This window comes from Bufo gargarizans, chromosome 10 (genome assembly GCF_014858855.1).
Source record: "Bufo gargarizans isolate SCDJY-AF-19 chromosome 10, ASM1485885v1, whole genome shotgun sequence".
In the NCBI taxonomy this organism is placed as follows: Eukaryota; Metazoa; Chordata; class Amphibia; order Anura; family Bufonidae; genus Bufo; species Bufo gargarizans.
In genome coordinates, this window is record NC_058089.1 from 55,078,780 (window position 1) to 55,101,308 (window position 22,529).

The window sequence follows — 22,529 nt, forward strand, 5'->3', positions numbered from 1 at the left end:
GGTGGTGGTGCTTGGTATTATAGCCCAGGCCCAATTGCTCAAATGGGACTGAACAGGCCATGTGACTGATGAAGGTGACGTCACTGGCCTAAGAAAAGGCTGCAGCGCTCAACAGCAGTCTCTTCAAACAGCCAGTGGCACTGGGAGTTGGACCACCACGATCAGATTTTGATGGCCTATCCTCAGGTCATCAATATTAAACTCTCAGAAAACACCTTTAAAGAGGTTGTGCTGAGTTTTAAACTTAGATCCTATCCACAGGATGAGGGGATAACTAAGTGATCGGTAAGGGAGACTCTCACCAATCCTGAGAAAGGTGTCCCGCTCACCTGTCCCAATGGCGTGGCAAGTTGAACATGCGCCCTGTGCCTCCATTAATTCTCCATGGGACTGCTGTACTCCACTATCCCCAGCAGTCTCATAAATAATTAATGGAGCAGCAAGGCACATGGCCAATCTGCTGCACCTTTAGGTTCGGGGAACGGGAGCCGCGTTTTCAGGACCCCCACTGATCAATTAGGGGATAAGTGTAGCAGACAATATGGAATGAGACAGGAGGCATCTGCCAGGGATCACATACTTATTCACAGCATAGTACATCTTGTAAATAGATTCTTCGAGCAATCAACGTGACATGGAATGACGTTGCGATAAAGCCAAGATACTCCTCTGCGATTTGATTGATCTGCTTTAATTAGACTGACATTTGGCTAGAGGTAATGTAGGCATTTCCTAACAGCGGATAGGAAATACATATAGTTTTAAGATAACAATGTCTAGTTCTGAACTGCCGTTGGCAATACATAGTTTTTCATGACCCCTTACTATTTTATGTATGCAGAAAAAGGAGCTCATTGCTTAGGACAGCAAAACAGAAATAGCTCAGGAAAGTAACACTTTCAAGAAAGAGGTTCTCTGCAGACACAAAGAAATGCGCAGAGCAGCGAGCTGCTGGTTGAGGTGCCCCAGTCCTACGTGGGTGGTTAACAGCGGAAGAACAATAAGGAGAAAGAGACAGGAAGGTAGACAGAATATCCCAGGCTTCACTGTCCTGCTTAAACATCAATAATAAAAATACTTTTTTTAATACTTTTTTTTGTAAATCATGGACTAAAGTCAAAACAGAATTTTCTGCAAATGCACGTTTTTGATACTCCTAATACCCAATTAAAGGACATCTGTCAGCAGATTTGTACCTATGAAGCAGGCTGACCTGGTAAGATGTGCACTTGGCAGCTTAAGGCATCTGTGTTGGTCCCATGTTCATATGTGCCCGCATTGTTGAGAAAAAATATGTTTTAATATATGCAAGTGAGCCTCGAGGAGCAATGGAGGCTCTGCTCTCTCTGCAACTGCCACGCTTTGATGGATGATGTTTTCACTGCCTGGCCCTGTCAAAGTGCAGAGGGTGCAGCAGTTGCAGAGAGAGCAGAGCCTCTAGGTGTAACAGCATCATCCCCGTTGCTCCTACAGGCTTAGTTGCATAGTAAAACATCCTTTTTCTCAGCAATGCAGGCACATATGAACATGGGACCAACACAGATGTCGTCAGCCAGCTTCATTGATACAAATCTGCTGACAGATGCCCTGGCCTGAACATAAGAAGCATCTTTTAGCTAACTTGTGGAAAGAACACATTTTGCCCAGTACTTACCACTCCGACAATTTCACAGTTCAGGTTGGGATCACATGACAGCTCTTCCTCCGGCGGAGGTGCCTGTCTTTCGTCCTGTTCAGCTATATCTACACTATGCAGCTGAACAGGAAGGAAGAGGAGCACATCTGGTAAAGATGTCAGAAGAAGATCCCGCAGCCAGATGGGCAGTCAAATGATCCCAGCCAGGACTGCGGAATCGGTGGAGAAACGGAAGGGTTAGTTAGTACTTCTCAAATTGTCTTTTCTCCACAGGTTAGCTAAAAGAGGCTTTTTAGGTACAGGCCTGGAGAATCCCCTTTAAAATCTGTTACCATCAGGTTAATCGTTGCTGTAGGATATCACTTAGGATTAAACTGATGTGTGGGATCAAAACGACCCCTTGTCTTCACTCTTTAAGGGGTTCTCTAGGATTTAAGAGCTTATGACCTATCCCTAGTGTTCAGTTCAAGTGCTGTCTTTTCTAAACTTGGACAGCACCTGGACAGAAATATTGTCCATTCCCACGAGACATAAAATCCAGTCAGATTTTTCTCATTCTAGCTGAACCGAAAGCTTCTACGGGGAATAGGATCCATGGTTTCTGACTGGTGTTGAGCGAAGCGAGCTTCAGATCATAGATCCAAAGCCACTTCGGTCAAAAACTTTGTTTGAATGCTGTACGGAAAAGCACAGCCATAATGCAAACTTTATTTTTTTTAACTCAAGTATGCTTTGCTATGGGGTGCAATTTGTCCAAAGATTGCTAGAACCACACTGTTTCCTCTAATTCTGGAGACATAAAAGTCTCACATCTTAAAGCTTATTAGGCCACAACTAGTGTTGAGCGAAGAGATCTTCAGATCTTAGATCGGAAGTCTCTTCACTCAAAAATCTGTTTTAATGCTGTACGGAGAACTGTCTCTGTACAGCATTCAAATGTATGGGCTCTGCCGAGGTTAAATTCGTTATCTTCTAAGTCTCGCGAGACTTCAGTGAATAACTTTGGACTTCGATATTTCAACTTGAAAACCATTTTAAAACTGGCATCCAATATTTCAACTCTACAGAGACGGATCTCCGTACAGCATTCAAACAAAGTTTTGGCTGAAGCGACTTCAGATCTATAATCTGAAGATCGCTTTGCTCAACACTAGTTGTGGCCTAATAAGCGTTAAGATGTGAGACTTCCGTGCCTCCAGAATTAGAGGAAACAGTGTGGTTCGAGCAATCCTTGGACAAATTGCACCCTATATAAATCTTTAAGCATACCGGAGTAAAAAAAAATTAAAGTTTGCATAATGGTTGTGCTTCATTTTAGAATGATAACTGTGAAGCAGCAGGTCTTTTTTGAGCCTCCTAATGTCTTCCTCAGCCATATTATTGCCTGTCAAGCTGCACAGCTAGATGCATTTCTCTTACAAGCAGTGGGCATCTCCCTTCTGTTGAATCTCCCAACACTGGAAGCAGTGACCTAACTTCCTATATGTTTGTCTTCTTTTAGGGTGCTTCAGAAACAGTGTAGAAGCAACTGTTGTATCAGGCTCAGGAGCTCAGTTAACTCTGACACGCCCCCATTTCCTGTTAACTGTTTTCTGTGTCTGTTGAAACCTTGACAGAAGTGAGACCCCTAGTGGCCATGACTTTACAGCTTTTTTCAGGTGGATGCAGGAATATTTTTGAAATGAAGTGATTTAGAGATTAGCTAATTACACCATTCCCTATTAAAGTAAAATTGTGTGAAAGTACTCTTGTTGTAATTTTTGGGGTAAAATTAGAGTAATACACCTAAAACTAAACTATATAATAATGAGGATATATATTATACAGTGTGCATTCATCCATTCAATCCACAAGAAAGAAAGGTTTAATCATTCACTGGTTTCTAACACCAAAGGGGGAGTTGCAGGTGGTGTGTGTGTGTATGTGCGTGTGTATACACACACACACACACACACACACACACACAGTATCTCACAAAAGTGAGTACACCCCTCACATTTATGTAAATATTTTATTATATCTTTTCATGGGACAACACTGAAAATATGACGCTTTTTTACAATGTAAAGTAGTCAGTGTACAGCTAGTATAACAGTGTAAATTTGGTGTGCCCTTAACATAACTCCACAAACAGCCATCACTGTCTAAACCGCTGGCAACAATACCGAGTACACCACTAAGTGAAAACTGCAAAATTGTGACTGGAGCTTCAACATGGCACCCAATTGCAAAAAATTCTCTGAGGATCTGAAAAAAAATAATGTTAATCTACATAAAAATGGCCTAGACCAGCAGTCCAGGGCCCTCGACCGGGCCCTGGAAGATTGTTTGCCAGGCCGCGGCCATCAGGGCCTTGTTTAACGCAGTACTGATGAAGCGCTTCCATTATGGAAGTGCTTCATTAGTACCGGAGGACCAGGAAGCTGTGAAGGATCTGTACTGTACTCACCGCTTCCTGGTCCTCGGTTCGGCTGTGCAGGGCTGCGCACAGTGACCTCACACTGTGCGTCGTGCCCGCGATACACAGCCGACAGCAGGATGAAGAGGATTGCAATGGTGAGGAGCGGTGGCGTCCAGGAGCAGGAGAAGTAAGTGTTTTTTATTTTTTTTTATTTGCGCTGATGGCTGGGGGCTGACATGAGGGCCGATGGCTGATGGCTGGCTTACATGGGGGCTGATGGCTGGCTGACATGAGCGCTGATGGCTGGCTGACATGGGCGCTGATGGCTGGCTGACATAGGACTGATAGATGGCTGAAGGTTGGGGGTTTGATCTGAGGCATTGGGGGTCTGATCTGAGGTCTTATTAACATTGGGGGTCTGATCTGAGGTCTTATTAACATTGGGGGTCTGATTGCTGGTCGGACCTGAGGTGTAATGGAAAATATTTTTTTCCTATTGTTCGCCTCTAAAACCTAGGTGCGTCTTATAGGGTGAAAAATACGGTACAGTGCAGCAGAGATAAATGCAGCTGAGACCCTAGTCAATTTATATAGTCGTTATATAGTGTTATATATTTTAATATGCACCTTGTGTTTTTTTTATGCGCGTGAATCAGTCAGTGCCGACCACCACCCCCTAAGCCCCACCCCACCCGGTCCCTGGGAAAATTGTCTTGCATGAAACTGGTCCTTGGTGCAAAAAAGGTTGGGGACCACTGGCCTAGACTATGAGAAGATTGCCAACACCCTGAAACTGAGCTGCAGCACAGTGGCCAAGACCATACAGCAGTTTAAGAAGACAGGTTCCACTCAGAACAGGCCTCAGCATGGTCGACCTAAGAAGTGTTGTCTTGCCTACAGTCAAGCATGGTGATGGGAGTGTCATGGTTTGGGGCTGCATGAGTGCTGCCGGGTTTGGGGAGCTACAGTTTATTGAGGGAACCATAAATGCCAACATGTACTGTGACATACTGAAGCAGAGCATGATCCCTCCATTCGGAAACTGGGCCGCATGGCAGCATTCTAACATGATAATGAACCCAAAAACACCTCCAAAATGACCACTGCCTTGCTAAAGAAACTGAGGGCAAAGGTGCTGGACTGGCCAAGCGTGTCTCCAGGCCTAAAGCCTATTGAGCATCTGTGGGGCATCCTCAAACTGAAGGTGGAGGAGCCTAAGGTTTCTAAGATCAACCAGCTCAGTGATGTCTTCATAGAGGAGTGGAAGAGGATTCCATTGGCAACCTGTGTCAGATCTTCAGTGTTGCCCCTTGAAAAGATATAAAGTATCTACAAAAATGTGAGGGGTGTACTTACTTTTGTGAGATACTGTGTGTGTGTATATATATATATATATATATATATATATATACACACACACACACACATAAAACACACCATGATATCCTCGACAGTCAGCCTTACTAACAGCAAAGTGACATGATCTTGCCAGAAAAACTATGCAAGTTCTGAGATCCTTTCCAAGAAATACTTGGGCAGCACTGTAACAGTAAATCAAATATCTTCGTTAATTTGTGACAAGCGGCTGTACTTGCTAAGTTCACAATATTTAATTAGGCAAAAAAAAGTAAAACAGAACAAAATGAGTTTGACCCTGTAAGCCATTTTCTTAAATCAATAGGGTTTCCCATCTTGATGGATGACATCACATTCAACCTCAAAGCTGTGACTTGGCTGGAACACGCTCCGGCACATGATTAATCACGATGAATGCTCCAGTCAGTTTAATGTGATCTGTCACTATAAAATAGTGCGCTGTGCAAAGACAGGCGCGCAAATCGTCCTTTACACAGCATTAAAATGTACATCAACGTCAAAGAAATGCTTTACACTACTGCCTATTATTTATGGACTGGGCAACGTGGCACTGACTGTAGGCTCTTCTGATACCTGCGTTAGATAACTTGAGTAGAATATTTTATACACTTGACACAAAAAGAAATCTCGAAAAACATTTAAAAAAAACACAACACAAGAAAATAATGTAACTGGATTTAACAAAAAAACATGTTGTTTTTATCAGACTTGTTTTTTAACGAAACTTGGAACTGGTGAGCAAAGTGCGCAAATTGGATCTGTGTATGTGGCCATATGGTGATTACTTTTTCAAAGACTTGGACGTCTTTATTTGTGTGTGCTTTGGGGAGAAGCAATAGAAAAGAAATGCTTACACGTGATGATCCTTCAGTGGAGTCAGGGTGGTGGGAAAGAATGTGTAGATACTATTGTGTCCCCCAATGTAATATCATTTAGGAGACCACAATGGGAGACCAATGATGGTCGGGTTTAAAAACTGTAAAAATGAAATGTACTTCATTTTGCAGAACAGTTATTATTTAAAGGGGCATTCTATTTATAATCGCAGCATAGGGGATAACTAGAAGATCAGTAGGGTCCAAACACTGGGGCCAATCAGGGCCCCATATTCCAGATCAGGGGTAGCTGGGAACTTAAAGTGGCCCTGGGAAAAATAAATAAAAAAGTGCTCCCATTTTGTAGTCAGGTCCAAATTGAGAGAAGGTAGAACCAAAACAAGTAGGTGGGGCCAGCAATACCATATTGTTGTACATTATACTACCTCAGAAAATACCACAGTACATCACAAAATAGCAGCAGAAAATAACCCCCAAAACTACCAGCCATGAGGAGGGCTCAGGTGGCCAACTAAGAAGTTTTCCTTTAGGGTTTATGGCTAGTCCACCCCTGCCCCAGAGGGTTAAGCTAGTGCACTGCCACTGCATTCAACTCTACGGGACTACTGGAGATATCCTCAGCTAAGTTCTTCTAAAAAAAAAATGACCCTTTAATTCAATTATTGTATCATCTCCAGGTGACATCTTTAAAAACTTTTTGACTCTTAGTAGCTTCAATGGGGCTCCTCTGGGTAAGGTATGGCAAACATGAAAATCTGGAAACATTTTGCACACCTGGACGTATATATTCTTCTTAGTGATCATATGGGCAAAGCCCAGAAGGAGTTCAGCCCCACAGCAATGGCCCATACTGGAGAAACTTTGGTTCAATGTAAGCCCTTGACAGATCTTAGTACTAACATCTCCCTTTCTTAGCAAGTGGTCAACCCTAGCATCTTGATCCCCAGGGTTGTTTGTATGTAGGCAGCCTAGGGTCTAAACTAGCAGTCCCATGATAATGCCTGTCACTGACCAACCGTAAGACATTTCACAATATAAGTCCACCTAAGTCTTGAGATACAACTAATGGACTTCTTCACCCTTCTAATTAAAAGAAGGTGCTTCAATCTGATCTACTACTATCTTAAATTAGGAGCATATTTTGGTGTCAAACACTGAAAGTCTCTTCAATAGCCAACTTAGTCACTCAGTTTTTCCCATTTTACCGAAGTAAGTCCCTAGATCTCATCATTGGTGCCAGGCTGCTGGATACCATTACTGAAGGCCAACATTGTCTATAATACGGTGCAGTTTCCCTGGGTCAGTATTAATTATATCTGTGCATTGTTCTAATTTTCTATTAATTTGGTATTTTGACATCTGGTTCCAAATCCTTCGCTAATTTAGATTATATTTCCGTGTAGCACACAGCCAAGTCCACTGTTCTACCAGGAGGCTGGTGAAAAAAGGCTATTCATCAGACTCTTCAGCACGAAGAAGCCCATATCTACTTGAATGGTATAGTGGCTACATGTAGCAATCATAATGAAACGTCTATGATCCTATTTGAGCATCCAATTTGTTTTTCCAATGAAGTGAGGAAAGCCAAGAAGCTATGCAACTGGGATTTCGGTAAAATGTGGTGATGAGATAAGGAGATCCATGGCATATTTGTTTCTAGAGTGCATGGCTTACAGGACAAAAGCTGGAATATAAGAACAGAGACAAGCCGGGAGTAATGGACCACGTTGTAAAGTACAAAGTGTTATTTGCGGCAAATCCTTTCTCAGCCTCCAGTCAAATGTCACACAAATCTCTCACAACGGGGTAAATTCTCACACTAACAAGAATGTAGTTTATAGTTCTGCAAATGGTGTTAAATTCAAGACTTGCATTAAAAGCTCACTAAATGCTTCACTGGCCTGAGACAAACATATGCAGAAAGAAAAGCATTTTGCTGTTAGAGAAAGCAATGTCACCCTGCCTTACCAAGCTCACATTTTGGAGAGCATTATATTACCTTTCTGACACTTGAAGACATTTTGTACAGTTTTGGTCCCATGTCTAGGTGCCATCAGACCACCGTTAGAATAATCTATCCCAAGACCAATAAATAAGCAAGTCAAACACCATAGGGTTGACATCATAAAATATTAATCAAAGTCTATGCCTCCGTGATGCAGATGGGAACCAATACGAAGACAAACCATTATACTAATTGTATAAAGATGCTGCAAGCAATCTTCAAAGTGCTTAATTGGTTTTCCAACATCCTAAATGCAAAAAACATTTAAAGCTAGCTTAAAAGGGTTTTTTTTTAACAGCTACACTCATGTAGTTGCTTACCTTATGTACATCTTATACAAAAAGATGACCAGCTCACAAGAAGTCAATTACATCAAATTTAATCCCAACCTGTAAAATTATGCCAGATATTGGCCAATCATACATAAAAATATGCACTCGTGTGCTGACATGGACACGCCAAATAGCAGTATAAAATCAAAAGGCAATTATGAATCTAAGATGGCAATACAATTAATAATGACAATAAAATGATAATAGCCACGGTCCGTCCTTATTATTAAAGGGATTCTGTCACAAAGTTATGGCCTATAGAGCTGCGGACATGCACGGCTAGATCGCCGCTAGTATATCCGCAATATATCTGTCATATAGGGCTGTGTGCTTTTAATGTCTTTTAAAAAGGGATTTTATAGATATGTAAATTAGTGTTATATGTGTCCAAGGGGCTGTACTAACCTTCGTGGAGCCCAGCCGTGCCCGCCTGTGAAGGAGCCCAGCCCCGCCTATGTCCTCCGAATAGATTTCCGTAATCTCGCGATGCGCGAGCTCGCGCATGTGCAGTTCTTTCCCTGAGGCTGATGCCAGCACAGGGAAGGAACACTATACCGGCATTGCGCTTGCGCGAGCTCGCGCATCGCAAGATTACGACAATCTATTCGGAGGACATAGGCGGTGCTGGGCTCCTTCACAGGTGGGCACGGCTGGGCTCCAGGAAGGTTAGTACAGCCCCTTGGACACATACAACACTAATTTACATATCTATAAAATCCTTTTTTAAAGACATTAAAAGCACACAGCCCTATAGACAGATATATTGCGGACATACTAGCGGCGATCTAGCCGTGCATGTCTGCAGCTCTATAGCCCAAAACTTCGTGACAGAATCCCTTTAAGCTGCGGAGCTCTCGCAGCTTACTCTATATTATTTGGACTGCAGTCCTACGTTGTTTTCCTTAAAATTTTCTTAGATGATGTATTTTCAGCAGGATGGTGGAATGTTCTATGGGGCATATGTGAGTGTCCAGTGGCTCAATACACACTGATAGGTGCGTTAAATGATTAACAGTGATGGAGCGTAAGTCCACTGACGTGTCCAGTCGCTTCGGCCCCTTTGTAGTGTAGTTTTCTTTTTTATATAGCGCTTGTGCGCTTCTTACCCGATGTTGATAGTGTCTACACGGTGACGTCTGTAGGCATACAGTCCAGGTATCGGCCGCTCCACGAATGGTCTCCGGTTACTAATGGCGCTGCGTGCCTGCGCAATACAGGGTTTCGGACGCCCACAGCCCTCAAGTTGTTTCACTTTGGTAATCTAGCTTCACACTTGCGAATTATCACCGGTGATAATTTGCAAGCTAGACGGGTGCAATGTATACTAAAGAAAATAGTTGGTAACTACCATATATTTTTATATAAAGTTTTCAATTTTACAATTATGACATGAAAGAAGGTTTAGAAATGTTCTAGATTAGGCGGCTCATGAAAGAGCGTACTTACCCCTCACAGTAGGACAAGCGCTGAGCTATTGAATACGCAGCAGGATCTCGGTCTAGCGCTAATACTTTAATATTAGGAGCCTGCTTCAGAATTGATGTGGTGTGACCTCCTGCCCCAAAAGTCATATCCAATATCGTCTAGACCAGGAAAGAAAAAAAGAAATGAAAATATAATACAAGCATCTGATTATACTATTAAATATTTGGGGATTCAAAGCGCTTGTGCCAACTGTATTCATTGGCATCTGGGATAAGCATGTGTATACAGGGAATTAGCTATCATTTATGACCAGTAAGGAATAGCTCCGAAGGTTGACGCCTCACAGCTTAAGAAATGGTGCACTGGCCTGTGCTTGGTGGAATATATATGGAATTACAGTAGACACCCCCTCCCACCCCCATGTCACATCTGAGGCATCTCATCCAGCCAACCCGTACTGAGGAGTGGCAAACCCCCCCAAAAGTGCTGTCCACAGATGGACCTCTCTGGTTTGCAGGGGCAGACTGGCCATAGACCCTACAGGGAGATTTCCCGGGGGCCACCTAAGCCCTCTTCAGGATAGCCAGCCAGGTCACGATCTGATGCTCCTCTCCTGACTCTTGAATTCAACTGTATCGCCATCCTGAGCAAACTGGAGTAGGAGGACAGAACGTGGCACCCGGTGCCGATGCTAGCCAAAACAGAGGGGCAGTTACTGGGGAAGGTACTTTGTGCTGCTAGGGCATTATTTTGGGATGTACTGTGGTATTCGGTTCTGCTGGTGCAGGATTTTGTGCTGCACTGGGGTGATATTATGTGCTGCAATATGGTAATGCTGGCCAATTAATTTGAGCCAACCTATAACATGGGGCCACTTTTAGCCCTCAGTCGGCCCCTGCTGGTTTGGCTGTATGAGATGATTTGCTTCCTTTATTCCCATGGAACATTGACTGAAAAATAAGTATCCCTGCAACTTCGTGTCTCTTCAATGTGAAACAGTTGTTCCCCTCAGCTACTTCATCCAGAGGACAAGATCCACCCCTGAGCAGTCTACATCAGGGATGTCCAACCTGCGGAACCCCCCCAGCTGTTGCAAAACTACAACTACCAACATGCCCTGATGTCTGGAGGCTGTCCAGGCATGCTGGGAGTCGTAGTTTTGTAACAGCTGGAGGGCTGCAGGTTGGGCATCCCTGGTCTACACCAATTTGGTCAAAAACAAACAAACTTATGAGTCTAATGTTACAGGGTTTTCGAGAAACCACTCCATCTTTGTCCAAGGGCTGTCTAATGTTGCTTTATGCAAAGTTTGTTGAAAGCACAGTCCCCAATTTAAACCATTTGGTTAAAGGGGTTGTCCCATAAAACATTTGAATGTTTTTATAGCCACTGAGTTATTCACTGAAACCCATCTGTATAGCGCCACCAGCTGGTTTGCTCTCTAATTTCTTTGTCCTGCTAAGGAGACGGAACCACATGCTCAGCTCCATCCTTCAACTGCCACCCGCTGCAGCAGAAAGGAAACACCCCTGAGAAAGGACAAGTCCCCTAAGCTGACAACTAGAAATAAATTGAGCAGAAAGGGGACATCTATGGATCCATGTGAGGTACTGGGCTGGTTCTAGCTGTGTTAGAAAGATGATGTCATGTACTAGATTATGCATGATTTTAATTTCTTACCTTATTCATGGGTTAACACCTTAAAGAGGGTTGTCTCATCTCAGACAATAGGGGCATATTGCTTGGATATGTCCCAATTGTCTGATAGCTGGGATGTGCACCTATATCGAGAACGGAGCTTCGCAAGTTGTGGAGGGTGCACTGCGCATGCGCAGCCACCCTCCAATCATTTCTATGGGACCACAAAAAATAGCTGAGCACTGGCTATTTCCGTCTGGCCCATTGAAGTGAATGGGAGAAGAGGCCGGTCATGTGCAGTACGCTCCCATTCACTTCTATGGGAAGAGCGCTTGGTGGTGGCCGGACCGGAGTCCTCCAGCCACCACTTTGGGGGGCTCCTGGCGATATGCCCCCATTGTCTGAGATGAGACACCCCTTTAAGTAGTTAGCCCACAACAATAACAAAGACATCATTATAAAATCCAGTATAAAGCCTACATAAAATTTATATAAATAGAAGTTTTACTGAGTTTTCACATAGGGTTCTCCAAAGTAGATAAACAATCAAATCTTCACAAATTGCAACGCTAGCCCTTACTCACAGTAATGTATGGATTTAAATCCTGCGAAGAATCGTATGTGACAACTCCCTGAAGTCTGCACTTAGGGTACTTTCACACTAGAGTTTTTCTTTTCCGGCACTGAGTTACGTCAAAAGGGCTCAATGCCGGAAAAGAACTGATCAGTTTTATCCCCATGCATTCTGAATGGAGAGAAATCTGTTCAGGATGCATCAGGATGTCTTTAGTTCAGTCATTTTGACTGATCAGGCAAAAGATAAAACCGTAGCATGCTACGGTTTTATCTCTAGCAAAAAAAATTGAAAACTTGCCTGAATGTCATAGGAATGTATTAGTGCCGGATCCTTACTTCCGTTCTGCGCATGCCGTTTTTTTGGCCGGAGATAAAACCGTAGCATGCTGCGGTATTATCTCCGTCCTGAAAAGTCAAAAAGACTGAACTGAAGACATCCTGAACGGATTACTCTCCGTTCAGAATGCATTAGGATAAAACTGATCAGTTCTTTTCCGGTATAGAGCCCCTAGGACGGAACTCAGTGCCGGAAAAGAAAAACGCTAGTGTGAAAGTACCCTAAGGAAATACAAGTTGAGCGTAGTATTTTATCGTAGTAAGTTCACAGCGCCATATTTGCATACATTTATTTTACTACAAGACCAGATGCAGAAACTTGAGGCTATATGCTAAGGCTAGTTTCACACTAGACAGGCTGTTCCGGTAGAGGAACTGCCTGCTGCAGTTCATCGTATCCGGCATTCCCCGCTGGAGCCCAATGACTTTTATGGGATCCAGTGAGGTACCGGTCTGTTTCTGGCATTAGTGGCGGGATTTGGGCAGACAAAAAAAGTTGCTTTCACCAATGTCGGTGTTCCGGAAGATTCTGACTATGCCGGAGGCAATGAACTCGGGAAGGCTGTTCCTCTACCGGAACTGTTTAGCGCTAGTGTGAAACTAGCCTTAGATCTCTGCTGTAGATGTGCAGTGTAAAGTGGCGAGTATCCGAATTTTCCATAGAAAAATCCTTGGTAACAAGTATTTTTCCGCATGGAAGTTTTTCCGTAGCACGTGCACAAAGTTGTGGAAACCCAATCCACATGCACGGACTGATGTAGGATGTCATGTGGACTTTAAAATCTGTATCGCATCCTCAAACTGTGAACTTAGCCTTAGTGCCACTCAACAAGCCATTTACACAGTTCTCATGACATTCTCGAGTCCGGTTCCAATAGAAATGAATGATGTTCTGTGGAATATACTGTAAGTTATATAAAAAAAAAAGTTTCAACTTTTTTTTTCCCAAATCATTCAGGTAAAGAGTAATTGATCCCTTAGGTTAGGAAGTTGGTGTGTTAGACATTAATGTATATTATAAGGCTCAACCACTGAGGCTAAAGAACCTCGACCACGCCAAACAGCATTCATCTTGCTTCAAATAACTATTTTATCTCTTAAAAAAAAAGAAGCTTTTTTCTTGCGAAAGAACAAAAAAAAATATTGGGAACAGAAACAAAAGCAGAAAGACTCCCACACCACTGCAAACAATCTAAAACACTACTTCTGAAAATGTTGCCTTGCGATCAAGTCCAATTCTTTTTAATCAGATATAGCTAAATCACATTATTTCTCCATGTCCCTGCAAATAACAGAAAGGAATGTCACAATGGTTATAAATGGCATGACTCACACTCCTTTAGTTAAGTTATGATTCTCTGACAGATTTACCCAGAGGAATTTTAGAATCCATTTATGATGGCGCATAACTCAAAAAAAGATTCCCGGTTACCTTCTGGGTTCGGCTATTTATCTCAAAATTTATAGCAGGTAAAATAGCGAAACCTCAAACAAATCCGGTCAAACAATTTCTATGACGGTAAAGGGAACTTATAGGGTAATGGGTATTTTTTTGGCAGCACAGGGAAAATAGAAAGGGTTGTTTTGTAGAAATTGGCTGAGACAACCGTGTGAGGAGCATAGAGAACTTTCTCAAATGATCCAACGTCTCAATTATGTCTCCTTCATGTCTGGATAAATATCCAAAACATAAAGGGGGAGAATTTTGACAAATCTCCCCCATAATCTGGTTTTACACGTGTACAAAAAAGAATGCAATTTCCTTCCTGCCCAAAATACACAGTTATGGAGTAATTTTATCTTGATTCTTGTGCCCCTCCATGCTGTCATTGACCATAGGCTAAGTTGTGCTGCTTGTCGAGCGGATGTCACCAGCAGTGATGGCCAGTTTGCATTGTTCGCCCGCGAACATATGCGGGCTGCCATCTTTTTTCACAAGTCCGGCAAGGCACAGGTAAGCCCTTACCTGTGCCTGTGCGCGAGCCGGTCTGAAAACAAGTGCGGTTAGCGGGAGCAGGAAGTTCTGAAAACAGTTACCGGGGGCCTTCATCGGGCTGTTCTCGGAACTGCCTGCTCCTGGTGACCGCATTTGTTTTCAGACTGGCCCGCGGCACAGACACAGGTAAGGGCTTACCTGTGCCTCGCCGGACTTGTGAAAAAAGATGGCAGCCCGCATATGTTCGCGGGCGAACAATGCGAACTGGCCATCACTGGTCACCAGTAGAGATCTAGGGTCTAACATATCAGTTGGCAGATTCCATTTGGGTACGAATAAGGCAAAATTCACATTTGCGGCACAGTTCTCCAGCAGGCTGTTCTGGGAGAGCTGTTCTCCAGATCGAGCATTGCCGGATGTTACCGAAAACGCCCACCAGCCCACATATAATGGGGTCCGATGGAGATCCAGTCGCTATCCAGAAAACATTCTAGGATTCGGCTGGACAAAATCCACGGCAGGCAACGTTTTTTGACCGGCTGATTCCTGGCCTTCTGTGCCGGAGAGCTGTGCTGCAAATGTGAAAGAAGCCTAAACTATACCTAAATCAAAAGTGCCCCAATTGTCCTGAAAAGTTATGTATGATTTTCTGGGTCCTCCTAGGACTGTATCCAATCCCTTCAGGCTCTTTAACACCAACACAGGATTAGTAATGTCAAAAGAGACAAACATACAGTGGGCAAAATAAGTATTTGATACACTTGCAATTTAGAAAATTTTCCCACCTACAAAGAATGAACAGGTCTGCAATTTTTATCGTAGGTACACCTCAACTGTGAGAGACAGAATAATTTTTTAATAATTAATTTGCCTTTTATTGCATGAAATAAGTAGTTGACACTATAAAAAAACAGAACTTAAAGGGGTTGTCTCACTTCATTAATTGGCATTTATCATGTAGAGAAAGTTAATACAAGCACTTACTAATGTATTGTGATTATCCATATTGCTTCCTTTGCTGGCTGGATTAATTTTTCCATCACATTATACACTGCTCGTTTCCATGGTTACGACCACCCTGCAGTGGTGGTCATGCTTGCATAGTATAGGAAAAAAGCACTAGCCTATGTGCGCTCCCATGGTCCTGGCCACCAGAGAGCTTTTTCCTATAGTGTGCAAGCACGACCACCACTGATGGATTGCAAAGTGGTCTGTAACCATGGAAACAAGGAGTGTATAAATGTGATGGAAAAATGAATCTAGCCAGCAAAGGAAGCAACATGTATGATAACAATACATTAGTAAGCGGCTTGTATTAACTTTCTCTACATGATAAATGCCACTTACTGAAGTGAGACAACCCCTTTAATATTTTTTACAGAAACCTTGGTTTCCAATTACAGAGATTAGACATTTCCTGTAGTTCTTGACCAAGTTTGCACACACTGCAGCAGGGATTTTGGCCCACTCCTCCACACAGATCTTCTCCAAATCTTTCAGGTTTTGGGGCTGTCGCTGGGCTACATTGAGTTTCAGCTCCCTCCAAAGATGTTCTATTGGGTTCAGGTCTGGAGACTGGCTAGGCCACTCCAGAACCTTGAAATGCTTCTTATGGAGCCACTCCTTAGTTGCCCTGGCTGTGTGTTTCGGGTAATTGTCATGCTGGGAGACCCAGCCACGACCCATCTTCAATGCCCTTACTGAGGGAAGGAGGTTGTTGGTCAAAATCTCGCAATACATGGCCCCATCCATCCTCCCTTCAATACGGTGCAGTCGTCCTGTCCCCTTTGCAGAAAAGCACCCCCAGAGTATGATGTTTCCACCCCCATGCTTCGGTGATCTTGGAGTTGTACTCATCTGTCTTCTTCCTCCAAACACGGCGAGTGGAGTTGATACCAAAAAGTTCAAATTTGGTCTGATCTCTGACCACATGACCTTCTTCGATGTCTCCTCTGGATTATCTAGATGGTCATTGGCGAACTTCAAACGAGCCTGGATATGTGCTGGCGTGAGCAGGGGGACCTAGTGTGCCCTGCAGGATTCTAATCCATGACGGTGTAGTGTGTTACTAACGGTAATCTTTGAGACTTCCCAAATTTTTTCAAAACTTTGAGACAAATTTAATTTGTTTAGATTCGATACTTACAAGGAAAGATGACTAACCTATATACAAACAGTACCGTCGAGTGAGATTCGGTTTTGGGTAGAATTAAGAGTATGTTCCGACTAACTCGGGCTTCAAAATAAAAATATTATATACTATAGAAATATTAAACAGTAATATTGTATAATTTATTGAATGCTGAATACTGAACTGATAACACAAATATAAAAAGTCAAATTCAATTTACATTGATGAATTTATTCATTATTTAAACTATGTAGAATGTTTTGGCTTTCATCGTATTTACCGATGCATGGGGAAAAATGTACTGATGGCAGCAAAGGATGGGACAAAAATCCTGCAGGTTCGACATGTACCCAAAAGAGTTCTACACATTGAATTTTAATTTGAAATTACCATTTAAAAAGCATTAGAAAACAGAAAAAGCAACTAGTCAGTGGAACCAATTTAAAACTTGATGATAACTTAGGATCTTTTCCAGAGTCAAAAAAAAATTATTGTGTTTGAGAATCAAGCCTACGAAGCCTTAAAGGGAGTCTGTCACCACATTTGACCATATTAGACAGATCCTATAGCGTTATATGTGCCACCCAGCAGTTAAAAACGGTACCTTTGTTGCATATAACCGAGTCTTCTTTCTGCCAAAAATGAACTTTGAAGATTGTGTAAACGAGCCCTCTCAAGTGCCCAGGGCGGTGTCTCAATCTTCCGAGCCCAAGACCGGACCTCCCTAACGGCTCATAACCCTGCCCTCCTTGTGCCTGTGCCCGCCCGTTTACTCCCCTCCCCTCGCCTTTTCCATTGCGGCTGCGCGGACAAATTCGTAGCCGGCGCATGCGCAGTAGGTATAGCTGGCGCATGCGCAATGCGATGCCCGGTCCTGGCAGGGCATCGCAATACCTACTGCGCATGCGCCGGCTATGAATTTGATCTGTCTAATATGGTCAAATGTGGTGACAGACTCCCTTTAAAGGCTGTCACCCCATAAGATAACATCATTCTACATCTACCTACTGACTGGAACACATATGTCATAGCCCATAGAGGACATTAAGGGGGTCATTTATTAAGGCTAGCCTTTTAGACGACAGTCTTAATGACCCAAATATCTGGCAGTGGATCGGCCAAAGTTATGAAGAGGCGCTGGCCTCTCCATAACTTCGGCAGATCCTCCGCTAGTTCTAAATGTAACACAGCTTCCGAGCTGTTCTACATTTAGCCCATTTTCTACGCCTAAAACAGGCCCGTCCCCTTCATCGCTAAGCCCACTTTTTTAGACCTCGCAGATGGCAGCTAAAAAAACCTTTGCAGAGCAATCTGCACCAGAAATACGCCTAATTTCTGAAAAATAAATGACCCCTAAGTTTTTAAGCACCCCTGTTCAGGATGTTCACTTTAAAGTGATCTAACATCCACATCTCCCAGTGAAATTTACAATCAGGTGTGGGGAACTATGTTCCTTGCCACATCCTAAGGGTACAGTCACATACCTGTAATTATTTTGCTTTCCGCAAAACATGGATCTGCAAAAAAAATACGGATGACGTCTATGTAACATCCATTTTTTGCGGACCCATTGTAACAATACTTTTTTTTTTTGCGTCAGCAGTACAAGAAATCATTTTTGCCGGACTGCAGAACGGATATACAGATGTGGACAGCACATGATGTGCTGTACGCATTTTTTGCAGGACCATTGAAATGAATGGTTCCCATCCAATCCGCAAAAAATATGGATCTGTTGTGGACAAAAATACTGTCCTGTGAATGGGGCCTTGAAAATACAGTAGGTTAACAGAAAATAGAGGAAAAATGGAGGGGAGTAAGACTGCAAGATCAGACTTCACAGGGTTTGTTTGTAGTCTGTAACCATGGAGACACGTAGGTTGCATAGAAGTAAACATAAAACTAAAGATTTTAACTAAAAGCAAAAGTTTACAAAGTTGTCTTTAGTAAATGACCTCCAATGTTTTATTTGACTGAAAGGCATCTTTATGATGCCAAGGTGCCCTTCCTGACAATGTGCACCTATAATGGGCACACTCTGAACAACCCACTTATCAGGGTTTTCCGCTAGGATGTCCTATTTTCTATCGGAACGGTGAAGATGGCTGATCGCTGCTATCTCCAGCACTCCCATAGAGAATAAATGGAGTAGCAGGGGGCACGGCCGCTCCATCAGATTTGGGGAAAATGGTGACCCCGTTCTTGGTGGGCAACTTATTACTGCATGGGGGCATCAAGGAGACATTATAATGTATGGGGGCAACAAGGAAACACGAGTACATGTTTTGAGTGTTTATTTTTTATATCGGCCAACCCTACCCCTCTTGCTAAATGCTTTTCTCTTTGAAATTTGTTTTGAAGCATGTCAGAAGGAACCAGCTCAATGAAGGATCAGATTACATAGCAATACAACAATACAAGTCTATGGTAAGGGTAGAGGAGGGGAAGGGGTAAGCAAGAGCCTAATGGGACACATACAGACAAACTGCTGCAGCTAAATATGAAGTTTATAGCTCATCATAAGTTCTATATCCATGCATGTCAGTATTTCTCTGTAATGTCCTCCATGATCCTCGTGGTTCTGAGTAAGAGAAAGTTATGAAGCAGATTCTCCTCTACTTTCTGCTTCAGTGGATAGGAGCTACCTGTCAGATATGGGAGAACTGAAAACTAGAAAATCTAGAATAGAGACGATAAAAATGGTAGACACACCAGATACAAGCCAGATAATGGGCAAAAATATTATAGGGTTATTCAACATGTATACACACTGTTCCATTGATTAATGCAATGTATGTAAAAAGGTTAGGTATGCTTTAAGTTCATTCAAATTAGAGACAGAGGGCTCATTTGTGCATTTCAAACTTCAGACTGTGCTGCAAGACAAAGAGTCACTTTCTGCACTATTTGTGCTGGACCGACTCAGTTTTTATGACAATAAATACAAAAATTACCTAATGCAATTTTTACACCTCTTTTAAGTTCTTTGTAACAAAACTGAAATTCTCAACTTTTAAACACAAATTATGACACTTTTTATTTTAACAGCTTATTTGATGTTGTTTATATAGGCTGACAAAACAGATTTATGATTAATGGTGTAAAGAAAATAAATTCATGTGGTTTTACCACCTGCCCAAAAAGAAAAAGTCTTTGTGGGGGAGTAAATAAACTTTGCTATAATGAATATGATGATGAATCATGGAATTCTACAAGCACAAAAATATTATAAAGTTTGAAAATCATGACCACACTATTAATTGCAACAAACTCTTAAAGGGGTTCTCCCATGAAAAATATTCTACAGTTTTCAAACCAGCACCCAGGTCTGAATACTTTTGTAATGGCATGTAATTCAAAATGTAGCATAGCCTCTGAGTTATTCAATAAAATGCATCTGTATAGCGATACCTGCTGTTTGCTCTTTTTCCGGCTCACTGAGAAGGCCGCACATGCTCAGTTTTATCCTTCAACTGCTTCCTGAGTTGTGATAAGCAGAGCATGGACATGCCCCCTGAGCTGTGATAGGGAGAGCATGGACACGCCCCCTGAGCTGCAGCAGAAAAGACACTCCCCTTGAGCTGTCAGCTTGAAATAAATCTAGCAGAGCAATGCATGGGGAGATCTCTGGACCCATGTAAGGGACAGGGCTGGTTCTAGCTTTATTAAAAAGAGATGGTCATGTATTATATGATGTCTTATTTTAATAGTTTACAATAGTCATGGGATAACCCCTTTAACCACCTCCGGACCGCCTAACGCACATGTGCGTTCCGGAGGTGGCAGGCTGGCGCACAGTCACGCATATATGCGTCATCTCGCGAGACGCGAGATTTCCTGTGAACGCACGCACACAGGCACGCGCGCTCACAGGAACGGAAGGTAAGCGAGTGGATCTCCAGCATGCCAGCGGCGATTGTTCGCTGGCAGGCTGGAGATCCGAATTTTTTAACCCCCAACAGGTATATTAGACGCTGTTTTCATAACAGCGTCTAATATACCTCCTACCTGGTCCTCTGGTGGTCCCTTTTGTTAGGATCGACCACCAGAGGACTCAGGTAGGTCAGTACAGTCGCACCAAACACCACACTACACTACACCCCCCCGTCACTTATTAACCCCTTATAAACCCCTGATCACCCATGATCACCCCATATAAACTCCCTGATCACCCCCCTGTCATTGATCACCGCCCTGTCATTGATCACCCCCCTGTAAGGCTCCGTTCAGACGTCCGTATGATTTTTACGGATCCACGGATACATGGATCGGATCCGCAAAACGCATACGGACGTCTAAATGGAGCCTTACAGGGGGGTGATCAATGACAGGCGGGTGATCACCCATATACACTCCCTGATCACCCCCTGTCATTGATCACCCCCCTGTCATTGATCACCCCCCCTGTAAGGCTCCATTCAGACATCTGCATGATTTTTACGGATCCATGGATACATGGATCGGATCCGCAAAACACATGCGGACGTCTGAATGGAGCCTTACAGGGGGTGATCAATGACAGGCGGGTGATCACCCATATACACTCCCTGATCACCCCCCTGTAAGGCTCCATTCAGACGTCCGCATGTGTTTTGTGGATCCGATCCATGTATCCATGGATCCGTAAAAAATCATGCGGATGTCTGAATGGAGCCTTACAGGGGGGGTGATCAGTGACAGGGGGGTGATCACCCTGATCACCCCCTGTCATTGATAACCCCCCTGTAAGGCTCCATTCAGACGTCCGCATGTGTTTTGTGGATCCGATCCATGTATCCATGGATCCGTAAAAAATCATGCGGATGTCTGAATGGAGCCTTACAGGGGGGGTGATCAGTGACAGGGGGGTGATCACCCTGATCACCCCCTGTCATTGATAACCCCCCTGTAAGGCTCCATTCAGACGTCCGCATGTGTTTTGTGGATGCGATCCATGTATCCATGGATCCGTAAAAAATCATGCGGATGTCTGAATGGAGCCTTACAGGGGGGGTGATCAGTGGCAGGGGGGTGATCACCCTGATCACCCCCTGTCATTGATAACCCCCCCTGTAAGGCTCCATTCAGACGTCCGCATGTGTTTTGTGGATCCGATCCATGTATCCATGGATCCATAAAAAATCATGCGGATGTCTGAATGGAGCCTTACAGGGGGGGTGATCAGTGACAGGGGGGTGATCACCCTGATCACCCCCTGTCATTGATAACCCCCCTGTAAGGCTCCATTCAGACGTCCGCATGTGTTTTGTGGATCCGATCCATGTATCCATGGATCCGTAAAAAATCATGCGGATGTCTGAATGGAGCCTTACAGGGGGGGTGATCAGTGACAGGGGGGTGATCACCCTGATCACCCCCTGTCATTGATAACCCCCCTGTAAGGCTCCATTCAGACGTCCGCATGTGTTTTGCGGATCCGATCCATGGATCCGTAAAAATTATACGGACGTCTGAATGGAGCCTTACCAGGGGCGTGATCAATGACAGGGGGGTGATCCGGGAGTCTATATGGGTGATTACCCCCCTGTCATTGATCACCCCCCTGTCATTGATCATCCCCCCTGTCATTGATCACCCCCCCCTGTAAGGCTCCATTCAGACATTTTTTTTGGCACAAGTTAGCGGAAATTTTTTGTTTGTTTTTGTTTTTTCTTACTAAGTCTCATATTCTACTAACTTGTGTCAAAAAATAAAATCTCCCATGAACTCACCATACCCCTCACGGAATCCAAATGCGTAAAGATTTTTAGACATTTATATTCCAGACTTCTTCTCACGCTTTAGGGCCCCTAAAAAGCCAGGGCAGTATAAATACCCCACATGTGACCCCATTTCGGAAAGAAGACACCCCAAGGTATTCCGTGAGGGGCATATTGAGTCCATGAAAGATTGAAATTTTT

At 43.4% G+C, this 22,529-nt stretch overlaps 1 protein-coding gene across 2 annotated transcripts in view; it reads right to left on the bottom strand.

Annotated features, from left to right (window-relative positions):
• Positions 1 to 22,529, bottom strand: part of METTL15 (methyltransferase like 15) — a 285,871-nt gene that overhangs the window by 105,000 nt on the left and 158,342 nt on the right. For both annotated transcript variants that reach the window (XM_044270341.1, XM_044270340.1), the window contains exon 3: positions 10,034 to 10,170. In XM_044270341.1, coding sequence (XP_044126276.1) covers positions 10,034 to 10,170 — 137 coding nt within the window. The remainder of the gene's footprint in view (positions 1 to 10,033; positions 10,171 to 22,529) is intronic.